This window comes from Alosa pseudoharengus, unplaced genomic scaffold (assembly GCF_046254945.1).
Source record: "Alosa pseudoharengus isolate Yale_2024_CS ecotype anadromous, Long Island Sound unplaced genomic scaffold, YU_APseudo_1.1 YU_APseudo_1.1_scf_17, whole genome shotgun sequence".
In the NCBI taxonomy this organism is placed as follows: Eukaryota; Metazoa; Chordata; class Actinopteri; order Clupeiformes; family Clupeidae; genus Alosa; species Alosa pseudoharengus.
Window position 1 is genome coordinate 12358326 of NW_027468640.1, and position 21289 is coordinate 12379614.

Sequence of the window (21289 nt, forward strand, 5' to 3'; positions counted from 1 at the left end):
GTGTGTGTGTGTGGTGTGTGTGTGAGAGAGAGAGGTCATTTGAATGCTACTGCTTCTTCTGTTGCTATTTCTTTCTGTCTCTCTCCCTGTCTCTCTCTCTCTCTCTCTCTCTCTCTGTCCAGCTTGGTAGCAGCTCTCATCTCTATGTGAATAACTCATCTCATTTTAATGATTCACATCACTTTAGTCCTCAGTTTCTAGTGAACAATGTGACTGCTCTGTTATAGTGTATATGGTCTTAAAATGTTGTCTGCTCTTTTTCATGTTTAGACAAAAAAAAACCACTCACACAAAACACCCTGTTGCCCTCCCTCATACACACTCAAACTGTCACACAAATACTCCCCCCCCCCAAGAATATTCTGGAAAACAGCATGTGAAAGAACTAGGAGGAAGACACCTGTCTGCCCCCTTGGCATGATCACAGTAGTAGACACATTTTTTTTATCACTGCTTTGTTTTTCAAAAGCAAAAAGTTAACTTTGTGATACAGTAACAGTGTTGAATCTGACCTCAGGTCAGATGTTAAGTGTAAATACCCCTCCACATTCTCTTTACTCCTCTCACGAATTAGCCATTATGAACTCTGCGATTAATCTGATCTCGGATCAGATGTTAGACTTCCCTCTATGCTCGGGGTTACAATTCAGTTTCAGTGTCCTCATAAATGTGCATGGATGGATATGACGTTGACCACGGTCTATGCCTGAACCCTCAACCTCATCCAGATTCATTTCTTTACTTGACATATTTCCTCTGAATGTCGGATTTTGCTGATCTGGAATCAGATTGCATTGAGCAGGGAGAAGTCAATCAGCGACGCGATGCATGGTGGCGAGACGTCACACTGTACGAAGACTCCCCGAATGCATTGTGGGATCAGCAATTAAAAGTGATGAATACACACTGAAAACAGTCAGCCACTAAGAGTGTTTCAGTGCATTGGATTTAGGTTCATGTTCCCAACTTACAATACCCCCCCTAACTCCACCCCACCCCACCCCCCCACACTCACACACTCTCTCTTGGATTGTTTTCCGATTGGCTCGTGGTTATTTTGCGTGTATTTTGATTGGCCCTCGGCACCAAGATCTAACCCCCCAGGCTCTGCCCCCCTCCTCCTGCTGTCCCATGCTCCTCCTCCAGACTGGATGCCCCGCCCACCCAGACCAGGTTCGGCCTCAGTCCCGGCAGGCCACACCCAGAAGTCCCATGTTTGGCTCCGTAAGAGACCTCCGTTCGTTTTGGTTGCAATCCCCCCCCCCCCCTTCCTTTCTACGTCTTTATTACACCCCTTCCCCGGTGTCTGTTGTCTGGCTTTAGACAATCTGTGTGTCCTTCCCCCGGTTTGTTTTTAGTGTGTGTGTGTGTGTGTGTGTGTGTTTGTTGCCTTCTAGTTTTGTTCATGGCTTCTGTGTGGTTTAGCACCTGCATCCTGTCACATAGGCACACCCCTTGTCTTCTGCAGGTGTGTGTGTGTGTGTGTGTGTGTGTGTGTGTGTGTGTGTGTGTGTGTGTGTGTGTGTGTGTGTGTGTGTGTTCATTGGGGTGTGTTTCCATGGATTCTGTTTAGTTCTGCACCTGTAATCTGTTTCTTAGGGATGCCCCCCTTGGATTAAGCAGAACAGGTTTGTTGGATTTTAGGTGATTGCGTTGGGCATAAAGGTGTGTGTGTGTTTGTGTGTATGTATGGACAGAAGATTTGGGTGTGTGTTTTAGGTTTGCTGTGTGTGGTGGGATCCAGAGTATGTGTGTATATATATACAAGTGTATCTTTATGGTGTCTGGGGAGTAGATGTGTGTCTGCATTTAGGTTTGGTGTGTGTGTGTGTCTGGTACAGTCCATGGAGGTATCTGTAAGCATGCATTTATGTGTGTGTGTGTGTTCCCTCTGGCCAGAGCCTTTGGCGTGCAGTGGTCCTCTCCTCTCCTCTTTGCTCTCCTCCCTGTTTCACGTCACGTCACGTCACGTCACGGGTGGCGGCCACTGCTGCATCCACTCTCCTGTGTGAAGGAAACAACCCGACGTCCTGTCGTTAACACCTTTATCTTTCTTCCCTTCTATCTCTCCATCTTCCTCTCTTTCTTTCTCCCTTCTTTGCATTCTCCTGATCTGTTTCTCTGCCTCCCACTCTTCTACCCTTTTCTCTATCATCCTTTATTCTCTTTCTTTCTCTGTCCATATTTTTCTCCCTTCTTTCCTCGATCCCTCTGTTTTTCTCGTTTTTCCTCGTCATCTCGTTTTGCCTTGTCCCCCCCCACTCCTCTTCCTGTCCTCACTCTCTCATTCCCCCCCTCCACTCATCTTTTTTCCCCTCCATCACTCTCTTTCACTCCTGCTGCCACATCTGTCCCTCCCTCTCTCTCTCTCTCTCCTTACACCTCTCTCTCCCTCCATCTCCCCCTCTTCCACTCTCCCCCCTCCATCTCTCTCTCTCTATCTATCCTTCCATCTCCCCCTCCACCTCCCTCTCTCCCCCCCTCCATCACTCTCTCTATCCCTCTCTTTCTCTATCCCTCCATCTCCCTCTTTCTCTTCCCCCCTCCATCTCTCTCTCTCTCCCTCCCTCTCTTTCTCTCTTTATCTCTCAGGAGCAGCAGAAGCAGGTGGAGGACCCGAGTCGCGAGGTGAAGAAGGTGCGTAAGGCGCGGAACCGTCGGCAGGAGTGGAACGTTATGGCCTACGACAAAGAGTTCCGCCCCGAGGCGCGCTTTACACCTTCGCCGTACCACGGCATGTCCTCGGAGGGATCCCTGTCTCCTGACAACAGGTATCACCATGGCAACCTCCTCTCCACCCCACCTCCTCGCCTCCAAGAGAGTGTGGCTGCAGGCTGCATCTTTTTTCCTTCCTGGATTTGTTAATGGTGGCTTTCTGCTGCCTCCTGGTGGTGTTTTGGTGTGTTGCATGTACATATTGAGTGCATCCTTCTCTGAGGCCGAATTGCAAAGGTTTCTGCTTTGTGTAAAATACAACGCAGTATGCTGTAGCTCTTGTTCAATCATAGTTGTAACTTACGTACTAAGTTATGAAAAATGCCACTACAGACAGATCAGGGATTTCTTTGATTTATAAATAATTCACCGTCCCAGATAATATTCTATGCTGACCATAATCCTGTCCTGTCCAAGTCCTAATCTTGCCCTTCAATCTAGAGGCCTCTCTTTCCCAGGACTTTTTAATATCGCGGGGGATTGTTTATGTCAATGGGGCCATATAGTAATGAAAACGTTTGAAAAGAACCAAGCATATATCAACATCCAGAACTCACCGGTGCACCTAGTCTTCAAAAGGGCACACACCTCGCTGCTCAGCAAGCCCCACTGGCTACCTGTAGCTGCCCACAATACAGTACATGTTATGCAAGTAGCATTTCTTGCTGCACTAACATGTCCTTGTCGCACTGTACCTTGATTGTTCCCTGTTTTTTGTAAGTGGCTTTGTGTTTCTCTCTACTCCCTCTCCCTCCTATCTCCCTCTCTCCCACCTTCCTCTCCTCCTCTTCCTCCCTCTCTCCCTCCTTCCCTCTCCTCCTCTTCCTCCCTCCTTCCTCTCCTCTTCCTCCCTTTCTTCCTCTCTCCCTCCTTCCCTCTCCTCCTCTTCCTCCCTTTCTCCCTCTCTTCTTCCTTCCCTCTCCTTCTCTTCCTCCCTCTCTCCCTCCTCCTCTCCCTCCCTTCCTCTCTACTCCCTCTCCCTCCTTTCTCCCTCTCTCCCTCCTTCCTCTCCTCCTCTTCCTCCCTCTCTCCCTCCTCCCTCTCCTCATCTTCCTCCTCCTTCTCCTCTTCCCTCTCTCCCTCCTTCCTCTCCTCCTTCTCCTCTTCCCTCTCTCTATCCTCCCTCTCCCCCTCCTCCCTCTCCTTCTCTCCCTCCTCCTTCTCCTCTTCCCTCTCCCCCTCCTCCCTCTCCTTTTCTTCCTCCCTCCTTCTCCTCTCCTCCTTTCTTCTTCTCTCCCTCCTCCCTCTCCTCCTCTTCCTCCCTCCTCCCTCTCCTCCTCTTCCTCCCTCTCTCCCTCCTCCCTCTCCCCCTCCTCCTTCTCCTCCTCTTCCTCCCTCCTCCCTCCTTCTCCTCTTCCCTCTCTCTCTCCTCCCTCTCCTTCTCTTCCTCCCTCCTTCTCCTCTTCCCTCTCTCTCTCCTCCCTCTCCTTCTCTTCCTCCCTCCTTCTCCTCTCCTCCTCTCCTCCTCTCTCCCTCCTTCCTCTCCTCCTCTCCTCCCCCCCAGGTCAGTAGCATCAGACCTTGGGGAGCACTCCTACCCAGCGAGCCCCAGCCACCCGTCCCAGCAGGCGGGGGCTGCGGCTCCATCCTCGGCCTACTCCGCCATGGAGGGCAAGGAGCTCCTGATGGCGCCCAACCAGACCCAGTCCCTGGACCGGCCCTACCGAGTCCCTGGCTCCGCCGCCGCCTCTGCTGCAGCCCCGCCCGGACACAAGACCCTGGGACGAGTGCAGCCCCCGCACGGACCTCCCGCCGTGGACCCAACACTCAACGGGCCACGGCAACAAGTGGGCAAGGACTACAGGTGAGTGTGTGTGTGTGTGTGTGTGTGTGTGTGTGTGTGCGTGTGTGTGTGTGTGTGCGTGTGTGTGTGTGTGTGTGTGTGTGTGTGTGTATGTGTGTGTCTGTCAGATTTATCCAGAGAAAAAATGTCATTCAGGAGCAAATAAACACATTACTTGACAGTATCGACATAAGAGTGACATGACACTGTCATGAACATATGACACTATCATGACACAGGAACCCTAACTCTAACCCTAATCCTACCCCCAACCCTAAACGTAACCCCAACTTGTTATGACAAAAACCGAATGTCACATAATAACAGAAGCATTATGTCATAAACATTTATGACTTGTTTATGACACATTCATGACAGTGTCATGTCACTCTTAAGTCAATACTGTCAAGTAAAGTGTAACCAAAATAAGGTAGCTTAGGTAACTTAACTCAAGTTAATTGATTGATGTGCTTTACCCATGATGCATTCCTCCCGCCTCACCCCCTGCAGCGGTCCTCCGTCTCAGCACCCGGAGTACTACGTGCCGCCCGCGCCACCACCGCCCCCTCCCCTCATCCCGTCAGCGCAGACGGCCTTCGACAGCCCGGCGGTGCCCCCTGCGCCACTGCCGCCCGGCGCGCTGGCCGCCATGTCCCGCTCCTACAGCCCCTCGCCCCCCACCCCCGCCCTGCCGGCCTCCTACACCCCGTCCCCCTCCCACCCCCCCTCTGGGGCACCCCCGGCCGCGCCGCCGCCCCCTCCCCCTTCCTCCGGCGGACCACCGGGCCACGGTCACCCCCACGCCGCGTCGGCCCCCGCCGAAGCCCCCATGGCGCCCAGGAAGGGGCCCATGCCCTTCATCCCCATGAGCGACGCCCGCAGCGACTTGCTGGCCGCCATCCGAAGAGGTGAGATGTCCGTCCACGCTAATAGACCTCTAAAGTTCGCCTACAAAAAGTACCAAAAGCTGCCTTCTTTGCTTATATAAGGAGTGCCGGATCTCTTTACATGGGCACAGATGGTACCTGGATCTCCTTATATGGACAAAGATGCCAGCTTTGGGTCGTATTTGTAGGCGAATTTCAGAGGTCTAATGACTGGCTGTGTTTGACTGGTATAGTGAGGGGTTCACAACCCCAGCATCTTGGGTTTTATTTACATTTATTCATTTAACAGACGCTTTTATCAAAAGTAACCTACAAAATGAGGAATACAACATTCAAGCTACAATGCAGAGGAGACCTTAGGTAACGATACATATCCCTATACTGAGGAGACCTTAGGTAACAATACATATCCCTATACTGAGGGGACCTTAGGTAACGATACATATCCCTAAACGATACATATCCCTATACTAAGGAGACCTTAGGTAACAATACATATCCCTATACTAAGGAGACCTTGGGTAACAATACATATCCCTATACTGAGGGGACCTTAGGTAACGATACATATCCCTAAACGATACATATCCCTATACTGAGGAGACCTTAGGTAACAATACGTATCCCTATACTGAGGAGACCTTAGGTAACGATACATGCTACAGTAAGGAATAGCACGACCACAGGCTTAAGAGTGCACGAGTATACGTACTGGTCAAGTGTATGGAGAGAGAGAGTGGTAGAAAGAGAAGGTGGTGGAGGGAAAAAAGGAGGTGTGTGGTAGAAGGAGAAGGAGGTGGAGGGAAAAAAGGAGGTGTGTGGTAGAAGGAGAAGGAGGTAAAGGGAAGAAAGGAGGTGTGTGGTAGGAGAAGGAGGTGAAGGGAAGAAAGGAGGTGTGTGGTAGGAGAAGGAGGTGAAGGGAAGAAAGGAGGTGTGTGGTAGGAGAAGGAGGTGGAGGTGGAGGGAAGAAAGGAGGTGTGTGGTAAGTGCATGGATTGTTAGAAGTGTTAGGAGAGGAAGTACTCTCTGGGATGCCTACGAGATGTCTGCACTCTCCGGTTTCTGGAAACTTCCAGAAGTGTCTCCTGCCTAGAGCCCGATTGGCCCTAATGGCTGTGTCTGGATCGGCAACTTTCTGTTGCTCTTCTCTCTCCTCCTTTGTGTCACTCACTCCTCTCTTCTCTATCTCTCTTTTCTCTATCTCTCTCTTCTCTATCTCTCTTTTCTACCATTATTTGTCTCTCTGTCCTCTGCTTTCATCCCTCTCTCTGTCTCGTTCTCAACTTTCTACCCCCCCATCTCTCTCTCTCTCTCTCTCCCTTTCCGACTCTCACACCCTTCTCTCACTCTGTCTTTCCTTCCTTCCCCCTCCTTCTCTCTTTTTATTCCTCTCTCTCTCTCTCTATCTCCTCCTTCCCACTCTCACACCCTTCTATCTCTCTGTCTTTCTTCCTTCCCCCTCTTTTTCTCTCCTTCTCTCCTTCCCTCCTTTCTCTCTCTCAAACTCCCTTCTTCTTTGTCTTTCTTTATTTATCTCTCTCTCCCTCTCTCTCTCTCTCTCTCTCTCTCTCTCTCTCTCTCTCAGGTATCCAGCTGCGTAAGGTGCAGGAGCAACGTGAGCAGGAGGCCAAGAAGGAGCCAGTGGGCAACGACGTGGCCACCATCCTGTCCCGCCGCATCGCTGTGGAGTACAGCGAGTCCGACGACGACTCCGAGCTGGACGAGAACGAATGGTCCGACTGAGAGGAGCGGTAGAAGGCTGAGTGAGAGGAAAGGCTGAATAATTGAGGAAGAGGACGAGGAAGAGGAGGAGGAGGAGGAGGAGAAGGATGATGAGGGAAGAGGATTGTGGGATATGATCCAGGAAGTGTGCTGGCAAAAGCAGCAGGAAGTTTATGGAACTGCCGTGAAAGGTCGTTGTGAAGGTCAAGGTCACGTAGCGCAACGCTGTGTGTGTGTGTGTGTCACGTGTGTGTGTCTTCATATGTCACCAATCTCTCCATCAATGATCTCACTCCTCTTGTAAACCGATTACAAGACGAGGTTTATAGGGAGGTCTCAATCACAGTCACACACAAAGACTCAGATATTGTTACACACACGTGTACATATAATTTCACATAGCTGGACGAGGGGCCTCTCTGACAACCCACAATAACTGGTGGTCAGGAGAGGGCATCTGTTATAGGTGGTTGTTTTGAATCTCTCTGTTTGACACCAGGGGAAGGATCATCACATACAGCTGTAGAATTGCCTGTTGTTCAAAACACTTAAATTTAAATCTTAACATCCTAAAGTCTTAATCCGTATAGAGTATCGGTAGGCTTTTGTAAGCTCTCATGTGTACATGTCATACACACACAGACACACACACACACACACACACACACACACACACACACACACACACAACACACACACATGCATTACACTCATACACACACAAAGATATACGCATAATTTCATGCTGTGTGTAGACACGATCATGCGTCGCTCAGATCTGGTGACTAACATTCTAGAATGACCTCGCCATCTTTTGAACTGCCGACTGGTCATCCATAGCAACACTAATTTTAGTCCAGTGGCCTCTAACTGTAACAGAAGCTGTGAAGTTTGAGGAAGTGATGTATGTGTGACACAGGATATGAATGTATACTGTGGCAGGCTTCACATCCCAGCAACACACAGTATGAGCTGTACAATGGAACTAAAAAATCAATTGTGTCAAAATATGAAAGGTCACCTGAAGCACAGAAAGACACAGAGGAAAAAAATATTTTGCTTATTTTTTGTTCTTTCTATGGCAATGTCTGTGATCAAAAAGCATTTCATTGGTAGCCACCTTATTTTGAAGCAATATCTTTATCTAACTCTTATTTATTTATCTCTGAAAATGTGAATTATAAAGCTACCAAGTATAAACAAGCTACTGTGATTATATGTCTGGACAATCGGTAAGACGTACCTAAGTTTTAAGTCTCTTCAGTTTGCATTAGGTAGTAGTATATGCCATCAGCCTTTTGATGGTCTTTCCTAATGAAGGTAGACTTTATTTAGCTTCAAATGAAAAAGATTTGTCACTATTATATTATTATTATTATTATTATTATTATTATTATTATTAGTGCCACAAGTGAAGTAGGCAGCAATCGGTGTGCAGTGCATTTGTTAGGGTTTATTATGTTGATGATGAGTCTGCTTTTAAGAGGAATGTGAAATACATCTAATCAGCTCACAAACGTGGGCACTGTTAAAACAGTCACACTCTACACTGTCTGTCATGCAAAAAAGTGTCCGTTATAGTCTGCAAAAAGTGCTGTTGTTGACTGAAAGTCCAACTTGGACAACTTCTTTTCAACTATTTTAAACCAGAACTGTGAATTTCCATTAAGTCCAGAAGTGTACAACAAAATGGGCAGAGAAAGAAAGGGGTCCTCTGAAGTGCACTAACTCGTTAATCTTGCCTTCATCACATCATTTACAAGCTTGAGTACAACCACCACACTGTAACGCAGCGGCTCTTGGTTAAGTTCCCAGCATCGTATCAGCATCTCCATGGGCTCCTTCTCTCCCTGACCTCTAGCACCACCTGGTGGTAGTTGAGACATTTTTAATATGTGGTCTTAACAATTATTAAATATTTGATTTAGTTAATGTCATCTACGTACATATTTTTTGTCATAGACAAGAAAAATCCGATGTGTTTGGGTTCTCGCAAGGTCATGGTCGTTCACAAGGTTGTTTTTAAGGTCGTTCTCTTGCCTGACTCATTTTACCTGCCGCTGCTACTACTCCAGAGTGCTGATAAAATTGAGTTGGGGTTCATTAGAGGAGGGAGAAATGGAAGATATGGAGGGTGGAGCGGTTGGAGCTGGGTTTAGGAGTGCTACAGTAGCATATGGGAATGGGGTTGGGGCATACCACTGCATCTGCTTCAGTCATCTCTCTCTCTCTCTCTCACTCTCTCTCTCTCTCTCTTTCTCTCTCTCTCTTTCTGTATCTGTCTATCTACCTTTGAGTCTGTCATTCTTTAGAGCTGCACCTACAGATAGGATTGTCTGTGGTGAAAAACAAGGCTTGTAGTTTAACCTGAAACACTGTGCGAAGCATTTCAGAGGGGTTAATTAACCCTTCATTCACTGCCCTCTGTGCTGTCTCAATTCAATTAAATTCAAATCACTTTGTCCCCTGGGGACAAAAGGGGTCTCTCTGTCTGTCTGTCTGTCTGTTCCCTCTCTGTCACACCTGGTTATGTCTACTCTTGATTAACAAAGCGAGGCCGACTTAGCCAAGTATAGACACTATAGCCAAGTATAGACACTATGATTCCTTAAGCACGCTCAGTTCTGATTGATCAATTATTAAGATATAACTGACCTCAGAAGTTATATCTTATCAAGATATAACTGACCTCAGAATACTCTGAAGTTCCTTCATATCTTGATAACTGCATGCATAACTGAATAGTTGACCATTGCCATTGGAAACCAATAATACCAGTATTACCAGTGTTAACTATCCACTGACTGTGTAGATGATAACACAATTACAGCAACCATAAAACTGGTTCTGCGTAATATTTTTGGATCTTTTGATAAGTGGCTTTGCATTAGAGCGGAAAACACCCAGCCAGGCAGTGGTTACTAGAAAATAAACCTCTTCAATTGGGGAAGCAGGGTCTAGCCTAACCATCCAGTCTGTGGTCTGTTTTGCTGTAACGTTTGATTAGCATTGCTTTAACATTACCTCTCACGCAGTGACTTTAACCAGGTGTGGAGGGAGGAACGATTGCTAACAGAGGTGTAGTGCAGATGTCAGTCAATAGCAAGATTCAGAGACCCGGACTTACCTGTGTCTGCCCACGTACTTGTCTGGTGAGCTTACCTGCTGGAGCAGAGCAGTACGGCTCTGAATCAAGCCCATAGCTACCTGGGCATACACAACAGCTCTGCAGCAGACAGCTTATATAGAGTGGGGTTGCCAGATCCACTGTGGAAATCCTCCTTTTCTGCAGTGTGTTTTTTTTTCTTTTCTTTCCCACTCTTACCTAATGTGCGGGTTCAGAGAATCTGAAGTCAGTAGAATTGGGCTTAAAGAAGGCATTATCCAGACATTCCTTTGGACTCCTTAACAAATGAAAGCATTTTTATTCAACTCTCCAACCTCTCCAAAACATTGAAATAGTTCACTTCTCAGGTGTAAAAGGGTCTGTATCTAGGTGGACCTGGCAACCCCCATGAATCCCACAGCGGGCCGGACAGCTCCTTGCCTTTTCTCCACCCATCCCACATGCCTACGGGCAGTCAGCCTCCTCTCTGGACAACCTGTGGTTAAAATGTGTGGAGTTGTACAGAGGGAGAGCACAAACAAAATATTATTATTATTATTATTATTATTATTATTATTGCTTACATGTGCCACAGAGTAATTGAGTAGCTGCACAAAAAAAAGGACTCTGCTACTTCTCGTCGTAGCCAGCTTCCTTTCGGAAGCTACAGTATATTGTGTTGTATGTTTGGCCTGCAAGTTTGTGCAGTTTTTACGGAAGTCTTTTTTGTTTTTGTTTTTAACAAACTTTGTTGTATGCTTGTTTTTGGCAAGACTGCTTGTAAACATTGGATATTTAGAATATTGAAGATGAAGAAGAACAAGAAGAAAAAAAAAACAAATAACATCTATGTATCTTATAGAACAAATTGTAGGCAAATATGCATGTATGAATTAATAGTTAATAAAAACAAATATAAAGACAATTTTGACTCTTATGAGAATTGAGTTATTACCCATACACGATGTCCTCCAGATCAGTAGATATTAGACTATTTTTAATGTTTATTTTTTTGTGTGTTTAGTATCACCTTTTGAAAATTCATTACGACCATATTGGCCTTCGTCATGGCATGACATTTCATTCAAATTTCGTTCATGCCCTGACGAAGGCCAATACGGCCGTAACGCGTAGGCCCATGTGCTTTTAACCAGTTCTTGCCATGAGAAATTAAAGGCTTTTTTATACCTTTTCTACCTCAGAGTGCCTCTGCAAATTCTTTTTTCTTTGGATTCTCACTTCACCCGTCGCAGAAGAGCACCTGAGCAAGGAATTATCTGAAGTCTCCTGAGCGCCCTAAGCCTCTCTGTATCTTCTCAGTCCCTTTGGAATATTCGAATGAAATAATGTGTTTGCTGGTAATGTATATACAGTATTATTGTCATATTGAAACAGAAAAGTTTGATGACCTATATCACAGAGGATCTTGAGATCATTACAACACTACCAGGAACAGCACAAAATAGGAGGTAACCGTTTATATCACATGTTGTGTATGATCGTGATGATGAATAACTGTGTAGGCCCAAATTTGCAGGCAAATTCTAAATTCTAACTGAAGGTAATTTTATAACGAGGCAAAATCTATTTACTAATATACTACCATTAGCAAGATCTTAAGCAAAAACATCAACCTCACCTCAACCCTCCCACGTCACTCGATGGCTGCGGTTCATGCTCGAGACACTTTGCTCTTTGAGTGACGTTACACCTTCCCTGTCGTTGTAATTACACCTTCCCCGTCATTGTAATTAGCCGTGTGTGTACAGTAGTAAGAAGTTGTAGTCATCTCTAATTCTATGGATATTGATTTACCTTATATTAACTGTTATAACAAATGTACCTCCTCAATAGTTATTGTGTGTACCTAGTAAGTAGGCTGTGCATAGATTGGTTTGGAATGGGTGGATAATAGGGATTTAATTACCAGTGGACAGTCATCAATCAATCTGTGGAAAGAGTTGCATTGTAACATCATCTTTATATAAATACTTAGATTTGTAGTAATAAAACAATAGTTTTAATAGGCTATGACAACTCATTTGTATAGCTAGATATTAACAAAGTTCAGTGAGAAGGATGATGGTTTTTAATGACACCCTTTGATGCCCTTTTCTGAAGATCAAAGGTCATCATCAGCTGCCTTTCTTTCTTAGATTGAGTGCAAAATAAGTGTTACATCTTTGATATTCTCTGGAAAAGCATTAAGAAAAAACAAGGGGCCCTCAACTTCAATCTGTACATGTCACCCTGTACCACCCCCACCCCCCCCCCCCTCCCCACACACACACACACACACAAACACACACACGCCCGCCCACACCAGAAGTGGCACTGGCTCATCTTGACGTCAACGTCTGCATCCTTGTGCGTCACGTCGGGCAGTGTCATTGCCACCCTGCCATCCCGTGCCACCACCTCTCACTTGCTCTCTCTCTCTCTCTCTCTCTCTCTCTCTCTCTCTCTCTCTCTCTCTCTCTCTCTCTCCCTGAGTCCTATTAGTCTATTCCTAGGGATGCTGAGCCCCAATTCCCTCCATTACAGGTGTGAGGTGGTGGCAGTGGGGGGGAGCGATGAATGAGGGGAGTTATGGGGGTTTTGGGTTGATTGCAAAGGAGAGAAGCAGTATGAAATGATGAGTCATGCTCAGAAAGGATATGAGAGCATTGTTGATGGTGAGGTTATCCTGCCTTTAGCTTGCTGGTAGGTTTGTGAATGGGGTTGTATGTGGTTGGGTTTGAAACTTAAGTGACTGCTCTGAGTGTGTTTTAATAACTGCTGTGTCACTTCTGAGTATGCTGCAACCCCATTGTCAGATATGATGATATTCTGCGGACGCCCAGCCTCCGAACTTCGCGTTATTATGGCGTCGGCAATCATCTCACTGCTCCGGTTTGTTCTTGCACGCTACCGCTGAGCAGTGACTCACGACCATTGAGGGGGTGATAGTGTCGCCCACTGTGCCCTCCTACAGTACACTGGTGGAGAATGACGGTCTTGTCGCAGCCCAGGGGAGTTCATTCCGTGATTCATGTGCGTGGGTGCGTCTGTGTGTAGGTGTGTGCGTGATAGAGAGTGGGGGCGGTGAGCGTGGGTGGATTGCATCTTCGTGCAGTCTTCCCCGCGCATCTTTTCTCCCTCTTGTGTCGTTCTGCGGTTTCGATTTTTCACCAGCAGGCGGAGCCGTTACATAATGAAATCGTCTCTCGATTCACGTACTTGGAGGTGAACGTTGTCTGCGGGTGCTCAAACCCCCTCAATCCCAGCCCCATTGCGTCATAACTGAAGGAAAGCGGGGTGCGATGTGTGCCCGTCGGCGTGTCTGTCGCTCTGTCGTGGCATTAGACATTCTGTCTGTGTGGTCAAAGCTGTCTGGCTGTCTGAACCCTTCTTACAACGGCGACGGACCTCAGCGTTTATCAAACAGTTACGGTTTCACAGTAACAGTTGTTTCAGGTCCGCTGCCCTACAAAAATCACAGTCTACCCGTCATTACCATGTAAGATTGTCACCAACTATGACTGGAATAATTTATTTTTGATCCTACCAATTACATCATAAATCTCATGTGCTATCACCATTCTGATGTAGCCTAATTTGTATCTATAGGCTATGCTATTTTAAATGTTAGTATTCGTTTTTACTAATTTGCCTTCGACGATCCCGCACCAGTAGCCTACGCGGAGATGTAGGCAGTCTTGCTGTGGTCCACATGTGGGACCTTAAAAAAAATCGATATCTAAATATGATAACCTGTCAGCCACTGTCGTGTTGCCTGACCAACGCAAAACCCACAGCTTGCTTTAGCCTACGATCGACTTTTACAGGCTGTCATTTGGATTTTTTTTTTAATTAGGCTAGCACCCACACGCTGCATTGCAAACTTCTCTTCTCAGGGCGCAGAAGGTAGTAAGCTACGGTCGGTTTCTCGTTACCTCACTTCCCTCGCCTTCCGTTGGCTAGATAGTGCTCCTAATGCTCTGAGCGCTGCATTTTATCGACCCTGACTGGAAGAGAGCGTGTTGTGTAAGCGGGAGGACCTCAATTATTAATGCAGTTCTCTTTTAAATCTCTACGGTTCCTTACACCGGAGCACAGACATGCAAACACACCACCACAATACCACAAAACAACACGCTCAGTACAACCAGAATTGTTTTCATATTTTATTTCATAAAGTATTTTTTTCGTCTTCTCTTTTTTTCTTCCATTTTTATATTTACAGTAATAAAAATAAATAATTTTCATCAAGGAGTACATTCGACACGTACAGTGCAATGTGTATCATGTTTCCTCTCATAAAGTGCATTGTCATCAGATTTGAATTCACAATAAAAACAAACGGAAACAAATAACAACAAGTAAATAAATGAAAACACACCAACATGTGCGTATCTACATCACAGTTTTATGAACCATACATTCCCTTCCCCAATCCCCATATATACCTCAAATAAGGACGTGTGATTCAGCACAATCTTTAAACTCAGGGTGACCAACAAACTTTGATATTTCTAACTCCTCTATATAAAGTGTAGTAACCTGTAACATCCAGTGGAGATTAAAACTACAGACAATAGGTAGGTACAATCAGCAGGAGAGTTTAGCTCTGTAATTGGTAAGAAACTGTTTTTCCACAGTTCCTAAGAAAGAAGGTCCTCCTGCATCTTGTGCCTCCATAGACAAATCATTTCTAAGAGGAAAAATAACAGAAGTCTGCCACTATTGCCCAGTGACAATCCAAACAATCCACAGAATCTACGGTCAAATAGAATTTAGAAAGCCATTTTACTAAACAACCAAAAAAAATCCCAAAAAATCATTGTCTGAAAACTCAAACAAAAGGTAGGGAAATGGCCCAAAGACAAGTCACATTTTCATATAGGTGCCTGTCCCTCTTACTAGGCCAAGGTCATAGCCACTGTTCCAACTTGTACCCTCCACTGCGTTCATCAAAACTGGGGCCTGGACCTGATTTAATGGACCAAAAAAGGGATTTCAAGTACTCCAGATATATTTGAAACATGTCTTGCCTCTTGCCTTGCGTTACGGAGAGACAGTAGTTTTAGAAGAGCCTGGTTTAGACCAGGGTGGCGGAGAGAGTTGCCAAGAAACTGACTTTGAGATGACCCGTTTTTGTTTCGTCAGTGACGTTATGTCAGTCGCTGAAAGAGTTTCTCTCCCCTATTTACCCTCGTTTAGTCCTCACCTTCTCTCTCTCTCTCCCTCTCTCTCTTCCCACATGACAACAAGCAATGTACTACCACTGCAATTTCCTAAGCAGAAAATCTTATCCAGATTCCAGATTAGGATCCAATGGTCACATACATATCACTGCTGTCAGCAACTGATCACAGAACAGCCATTTTTGGGCAGTCGTGGCCTACTGGTTAGGACTTCGGGCTTGTAACCGGAGGGTTGCTAGTTCGATCCCTGACCAGTAGGAACGGCTGAAGTGCCCTTGAGCAAGGCACCTAACCCTCACTGCTCCCCGAGCGCCGCTGTAGCAAGGCAGCTCACTGCTCCGGGTTAGTGTGTGCTTCACCTCACTGTGTGTTCACTAATTCACGGGTGGGATAAATGCAGAGACCAAATTCCTTGTATACGCATGTATACTTGGCCGAGAAACCTGATTTACATTTTTTTACACTTACATTTAGACAGAAGAAGCTACATGCCCTCTGTGTCTCTACTAGGCGTACTGCCAGTGGTGATCCCTACATGCAGAGATGAGAAACCATGGCTTTGAAAACGTAAAAGTCAGACCATTTATTGGCTCTACCTGTGCGCCTAAAACAGGTGATTTCACAGAAATTAGCTCATCTTACTGGCTGAAGAGTTGAGCTAATAAGAATCAGCTGTTTGTTACTTAATGGTTGGAACACATTTGTCGTAGGACTTTCTGAAGAGTTGAGCTAATAAGAATCAGCTGTTTGTTACTTAATGGTTGGAACACATTTGTGGTAGGACTTTCTGAAGCCGTGTCTCCCATCTCTGCATAAATGTTTTCTCATGCCGAGATGCTTGTGATGCCAACAGGTGGGCATGTGCCACCGTGGGTCAGTGTGAGGCCTCAGGTTGACATCACTGACATCTCCCGACCGGCGCCATCTGCAACCTTTCTCATTCTGACACTGCCTGAGCCATCCCTGCCTGCAACTGCCTCCGAGGAGATAGATGGAGAGGGAGGGAGAGAAAAGAGGGATAGAGAGAGAGAGAGAGAGAGAGAGAGAGATAGCTTCTACCTGGTCCAATATCAGGACACCACCGATTGAAAGTATCCCACAGGTTTCGTGTGGCTGTGTGATCCTACCAAAAGTTCCCTTGTGTTTGTTTTTGTATATCATGTGAACCCAAGCTTTGATGTGATGATGTTCACTACAGATCCCCATACACCACCAAAACGTTAAAAATACATTACAGAAAAACGTAAGACACTGATAAGGTAAAAAATATGGCACTTTCATCATTGCCAGACACCTTAACCCTCCCCCCTCTCAAGAATCTCCAACCACTGATAAGAACACAAATATTACACACACAGGTACTATGTCATAAAACCCATGCTCAGATGTTGATTATAAAAATAGATGTTTCCATACAGCATTGCATAAGAACAATAAGCACAGGGATAGTGTCCCCATGACAGGACTGAATGTACAGCGCTTCTCTCTGTGTTAGGTTTGTGGCATTACAATACTAGAAGATACAGCTTGGCACTGGGGAGGTTGAGCCTCTTGCCATGAGACTTCTATTGAACAGAATGGATCTAGTTGAGAGAGAACAAGGGGCACAGTGTATCAACTCACACGTCTCACTTTTCCAGGCAGAACTGAATGGTGTATAAACAGATGTATCTCTCTCTTTCTCTCTCTCTCTCTCTCTCTCACACACACACACCACACACACACACACTTTCAAAGGCCTTCTCAACACACATTTGTGAAGGAAAAGAACCCCCAGGTTTCCATCAAAATTGTTTTTACATCAGTGAAGTATACAGCAAAACCGATAAGGTGGCTCAACACCTGAGACTTTACCAGGTTGCTGGAATATACAGTAAGTAACTATGTATAGATATCAGTACACAATGGCCTCTACCATTGTTTCTCTTTACTGGTATTCTGTGGACAAGAAAATATGAAAATTGATGTCACGTCAACACAGTTTTTCAAAAGCCTACTGTCAAGAGGTTTGGTTGATTTTTTTCTCTCTTTTACATAATAAACTGTACACACCGAAACGTTATTGCGAGGAAACGAGATAAGGCCGGAATACAACGTACACGGCGATATAGAGTATATCGCACGTCAAAATAAGACAACGCCGTTTCTTAAAAGGTCATGTGATAGGCCGTTTCCCCTCCACATAAAATTATAACAATAAAAACAACATCACGTTACAAACGTATAGTATAAAAACTATGACATCCTACGTTGTACATCAGTTGTGTGACCTCTGCGTCATATTAAGTCAAGTTTTTTTTTCTTTGTTTTAAATTTTTATGTGTTTCTTTCACCTTGTTTTAAATGGATTTGCAATATCCTTACGGTAGAGGTGACTTAAAAAAAACAGTGATAGTTTGTTAATTGAGCTATTTTCGCACAAAGACTACAGACACTAGTTAACCATAGCAAGTGGTAAAGCCGCCTCTCCAACTAAAGATAATGGTTACCTGCGTATACAGGCCATTATATAGGTCATTATAGCTGGACTTCAGCGTATACCACTTTTCTTCTTATTTTCAGCATGTCTATGCTATTTATATCGTTTTCCAATTTAGTTTCAGCAATCCAAGAGAAGCTGCCCTCTAGCAACAAAATTGACTTAAGCTTCGCCGTGGAAAACATGTTACCGCGGGTCGAATTAAAGCGACTCGGATGGCGTCTCATTTCGCATGAAATCATTTGCCGAGGTAATCCTCATTAACCTCTGTGTCTAGCTGCCCCGTGGCAGTGGCACTCTGCCATCAAGCATTAACACGCGTAAACGAGATTGCTTCTGGGGAATAGACACAGAAAAAAGAAAAGTAAAGGTTAACTTCACAGCATTGCTGTAGTATGGCCAACAAATATTTTGTTAGTTGAACTATTTACTGTTATCTCTAACGAAAACAGTCTAGGCTTACAGTGTATTGGGGTTTAATGCTCAGATGGCCGAAGGGCTATACTTGGCTAAAGGAAGGTGTAAAAAAAACGTGTTAGCTCACTGGTCAAGACACTCAAAAGTCAATTGGTTTGATGTTTTGCAGGCATATGTGATCTTGATCAATCTATACCTCAAATAGACATGTTCATTTGCTTCAGTCTGTAAATTACGCATACCATGCAGCTAACGCAAAGGCGACGTTGAATGGTTCAACTATGGTCATAAACGGCGATTGGTGCCCGCGACTGGTTGGCGGATTGAAGAAAGCATTCTATGCCAGAAACCAATAAGATCAGCTCGCGTTGAGACAAACGGGAGCAGGCATGATATGCTTGAATGCATTACAAAGGGTGTAAAAACCTGGATTGTCAACGTTTTACCCGAGAAAGAGTACACACTTCCGCTCTCCGGAGTGCATTCGTTCTATTCTCCTCACCTCTTCCTCGTGCATAATTAAACGAACAACGCGCTCCTCGTGTTTAAACAGCAGCCTTGCATGGGCATCGGGGCCTCTGTTCTTGGGTAGCTCTCCGTGGTGCTGAAACTTCTTTGGCACCGCGTCTGAAAACCTGATCTTCCGTGTCGTTGTGCTTTAGCGAATCCATGAGAGGCGTTTCACATTTCTTTGAAAAAAAAAAGTGATTATGAGTGGCATAATTTGCCAGGCTCTGTATGTGTAACGTGTTTTCGGCCAGATTGAATCTGAATTGAAATGGACAGCGTCATAGCTTGGAATGTCAGTTGAGACACACGTCTTCAGAAGCGAACACTTGCTTTCATTCACACAGTAATCATAGCTTGGAATGTCAGTTGAGACACACGTCTTCAGAAGCGAACACTTGCTTTCATTCACACAGTAATGGATTTCTGAAATAGCCTAGCCTATGGGGGGCAGAATGTCACTTAACCCAAATATTGATTGGTATCAAGTTTTAATATAGAAAACACTATTTGGCTGCTTGTATGCCCTGTGTTCGTAGCTGACGAGACTAAACTGAATTTGGTTGTTTTACCTGGCTATCACCCTCGTCCATTTAACCGTGCAGATTGATATTTTGGCTAAACTGCCTAATTTCAGCGCTCGTGTTAAATCGAAGAAGAACCCGAGTTCTCCTCCTGTCGCCGACGGTGAGAAGTGCTACCGAATGTGAAGTGATATTACAATGAACCACACCTCTAGTCATTTGTGCAAAAAAAAAAACTGTTCAGCGTGGGATTGCACACGCAGTTTCTGTAGCCGCGGCCCACGACACGTCGTCACCAGCGACGTGAAAAAGGTCGACAAAAGGCGTAGAGGTCTCATTGTACACTTCCATATTTTTCTGCTTTGTTTTTTTTCTCCTAACAAACTCGTCACACCCTCGATGCAGACACTACCCCCAGTGATGCGGACATAGTAGAGTGCTAATACAAACATCTTAGCCAACGAAAAGTGACCCCCAATCTATACGTCACTTGATGTCCTTGGTCGCAACGAGAGGTTGGTGGGGAAACAGCCGCAGCACGCGAGCCACAGCGATTTCTGAATGTCGGGATTCCTAAAGGCATAAATGATAGGGTTGATCACAGAGTTGCACGTGGCAGGCAACACGGTTGCGTAAGTGTATATGATTGGGTAGCTGGAGTCTGCCACGATGGAGTACATGGCGAAGGGCAACCAGCACATGGCGAACGTGCACAGGATGGCCGAGAGCGTGCACACGCCTTTGGTGGTGGAGATGGCCATGAACTGGTTCTGCACAGCGATCTGCTGCGCGTGGCGGAAGGCGATCTTGCAGATCTGCAGGTAGAGCTGCATCATGAGCGCGAAGACGAGCAGGAACGTCACGGCCAGCACCACCGCGTTGCTCTTGGTGACAGGGCGGCAGATGCTGCAACTGGCCTCGTTACGCAAGCAGTTCCAGCCAAGCACCGGCAGCAGCCCCAGCACGATACACACCAGCCAGATGACCACCACACTGACGTAGGTGAACGTGACGGTGCGCTCCGTGTGGTAGGTCAGCGCGTTGTACAGCGAGAGGTACCGGTCCACCGTGATCGCCAGGATGTTGAGTATGGAGGCAGAGAAAGCAGCGATGAGCAGTCCCACTGAGAAGAGCGTGACAAGCTCCGAGTTGAGGATGTAGACGAAGATGAAGTTCAGAATGAGCCCCAAACCGGCGACCAGGTCCGCGAAGGCCAGGCTCCCGATCAGAATGAACATGGGCGCCCGCAGCGTGGGTGTGTAGAAAAGGATGGCGATGACAATCGCGTTCTCGCAGGAGATAAGCGTGCCAGTCACGCACAGAGCGATGTCCCAGGGACTGACTGCCAGCGGCCGGAGGTCCTGCGTCTGCACCGGCGACGAGTTCTGCACGTCCGGGAAATTCAACGTGCCCGCGGCATTCAAGGAGGAGGTGTTCTGGAGTTCGTTGCTCATTGCTGCAGCAAAAGAGTGAATCATAGCTGATGGAGAAAGGAAGAGGAGGGGAAGGAGGAGGGGGGAGCAGGAGGAGCGGGGGAAATGGATGGCAAAGAGAAACGTGTGTCAAAGAGGAAGGAAACAGCTGGAATTACACTGCTGCACAAATAGGTTTCTTGTACAACGAGACCTTGAGATTCCTTTAACCCAGTTGGACTAGCATAGTCCCAGACAGCCAAATCTTCACTGAACAACAAACAATTCTAATGCATTATTACGCATTCAAGATTCACGTCCTTACACATTCTGTGTATAACACAGGGAAAGTACAACGGATGCAAGCAAACACCTCGCATGAAGACATTCCCTTAGTCCATAGGTCATTCCACCTTGTTACCTTGCAACAAAATACTTTAAAAACTCCCATATATATCCCAATATATCAAACCACAGCAAAGCGTTCAACTTCTTTTCAATGTCACTATAAAACATCTCTGCGCATTTGTTCCCGTGTTGGGACGAGGGTG

At 46.0% G+C, this 21289-nt stretch overlaps 2 protein-coding genes across 3 annotated transcripts in view; one reads left to right on the forward strand and one right to left on the reverse strand.

Annotated features, from left to right (window-relative positions):
• Positions 1–8458, forward strand: part of LOC143127956 (actin-binding protein WASF3) — a 47367-nt gene extending 38909 nt beyond the window's left edge. The window contains exons 6-10 of one of the 2 annotated variants that reach the window (XM_076289641.1): positions 1147–1224; positions 2593–2771; positions 4220–4519; positions 5009–5406; positions 6971–8458. In XM_076289641.1, the coding sequence (XP_076145756.1) occupies positions 1147–1224; positions 2593–2771; positions 4220–4519; positions 5009–5406; positions 6971–7128 (1113 nt within the window). In that variant the 3' untranslated portion in view covers positions 7129–8458. The remainder of the gene's footprint in view (positions 1–1146; positions 1225–2592; positions 2772–4219; positions 4520–5008; positions 5407–6970) is intronic. The other variant, XM_076289642.1, reaches the window with a different exon arrangement.
• An 11347-nt stretch (positions 8459–19805) lies between these two features.
• On the reverse strand, positions 19806–20804 carry gpr185b (G protein-coupled receptor 185 b). The gene has a single exon (XM_076289643.1). The coding sequence runs from the start codon at positions 20802–20804 to the stop codon at positions 19806–19808; it is 999 nt and encodes a 332-aa protein (XP_076145758.1).
• Positions 20805–21289: the final 485 nt, after the last annotated feature.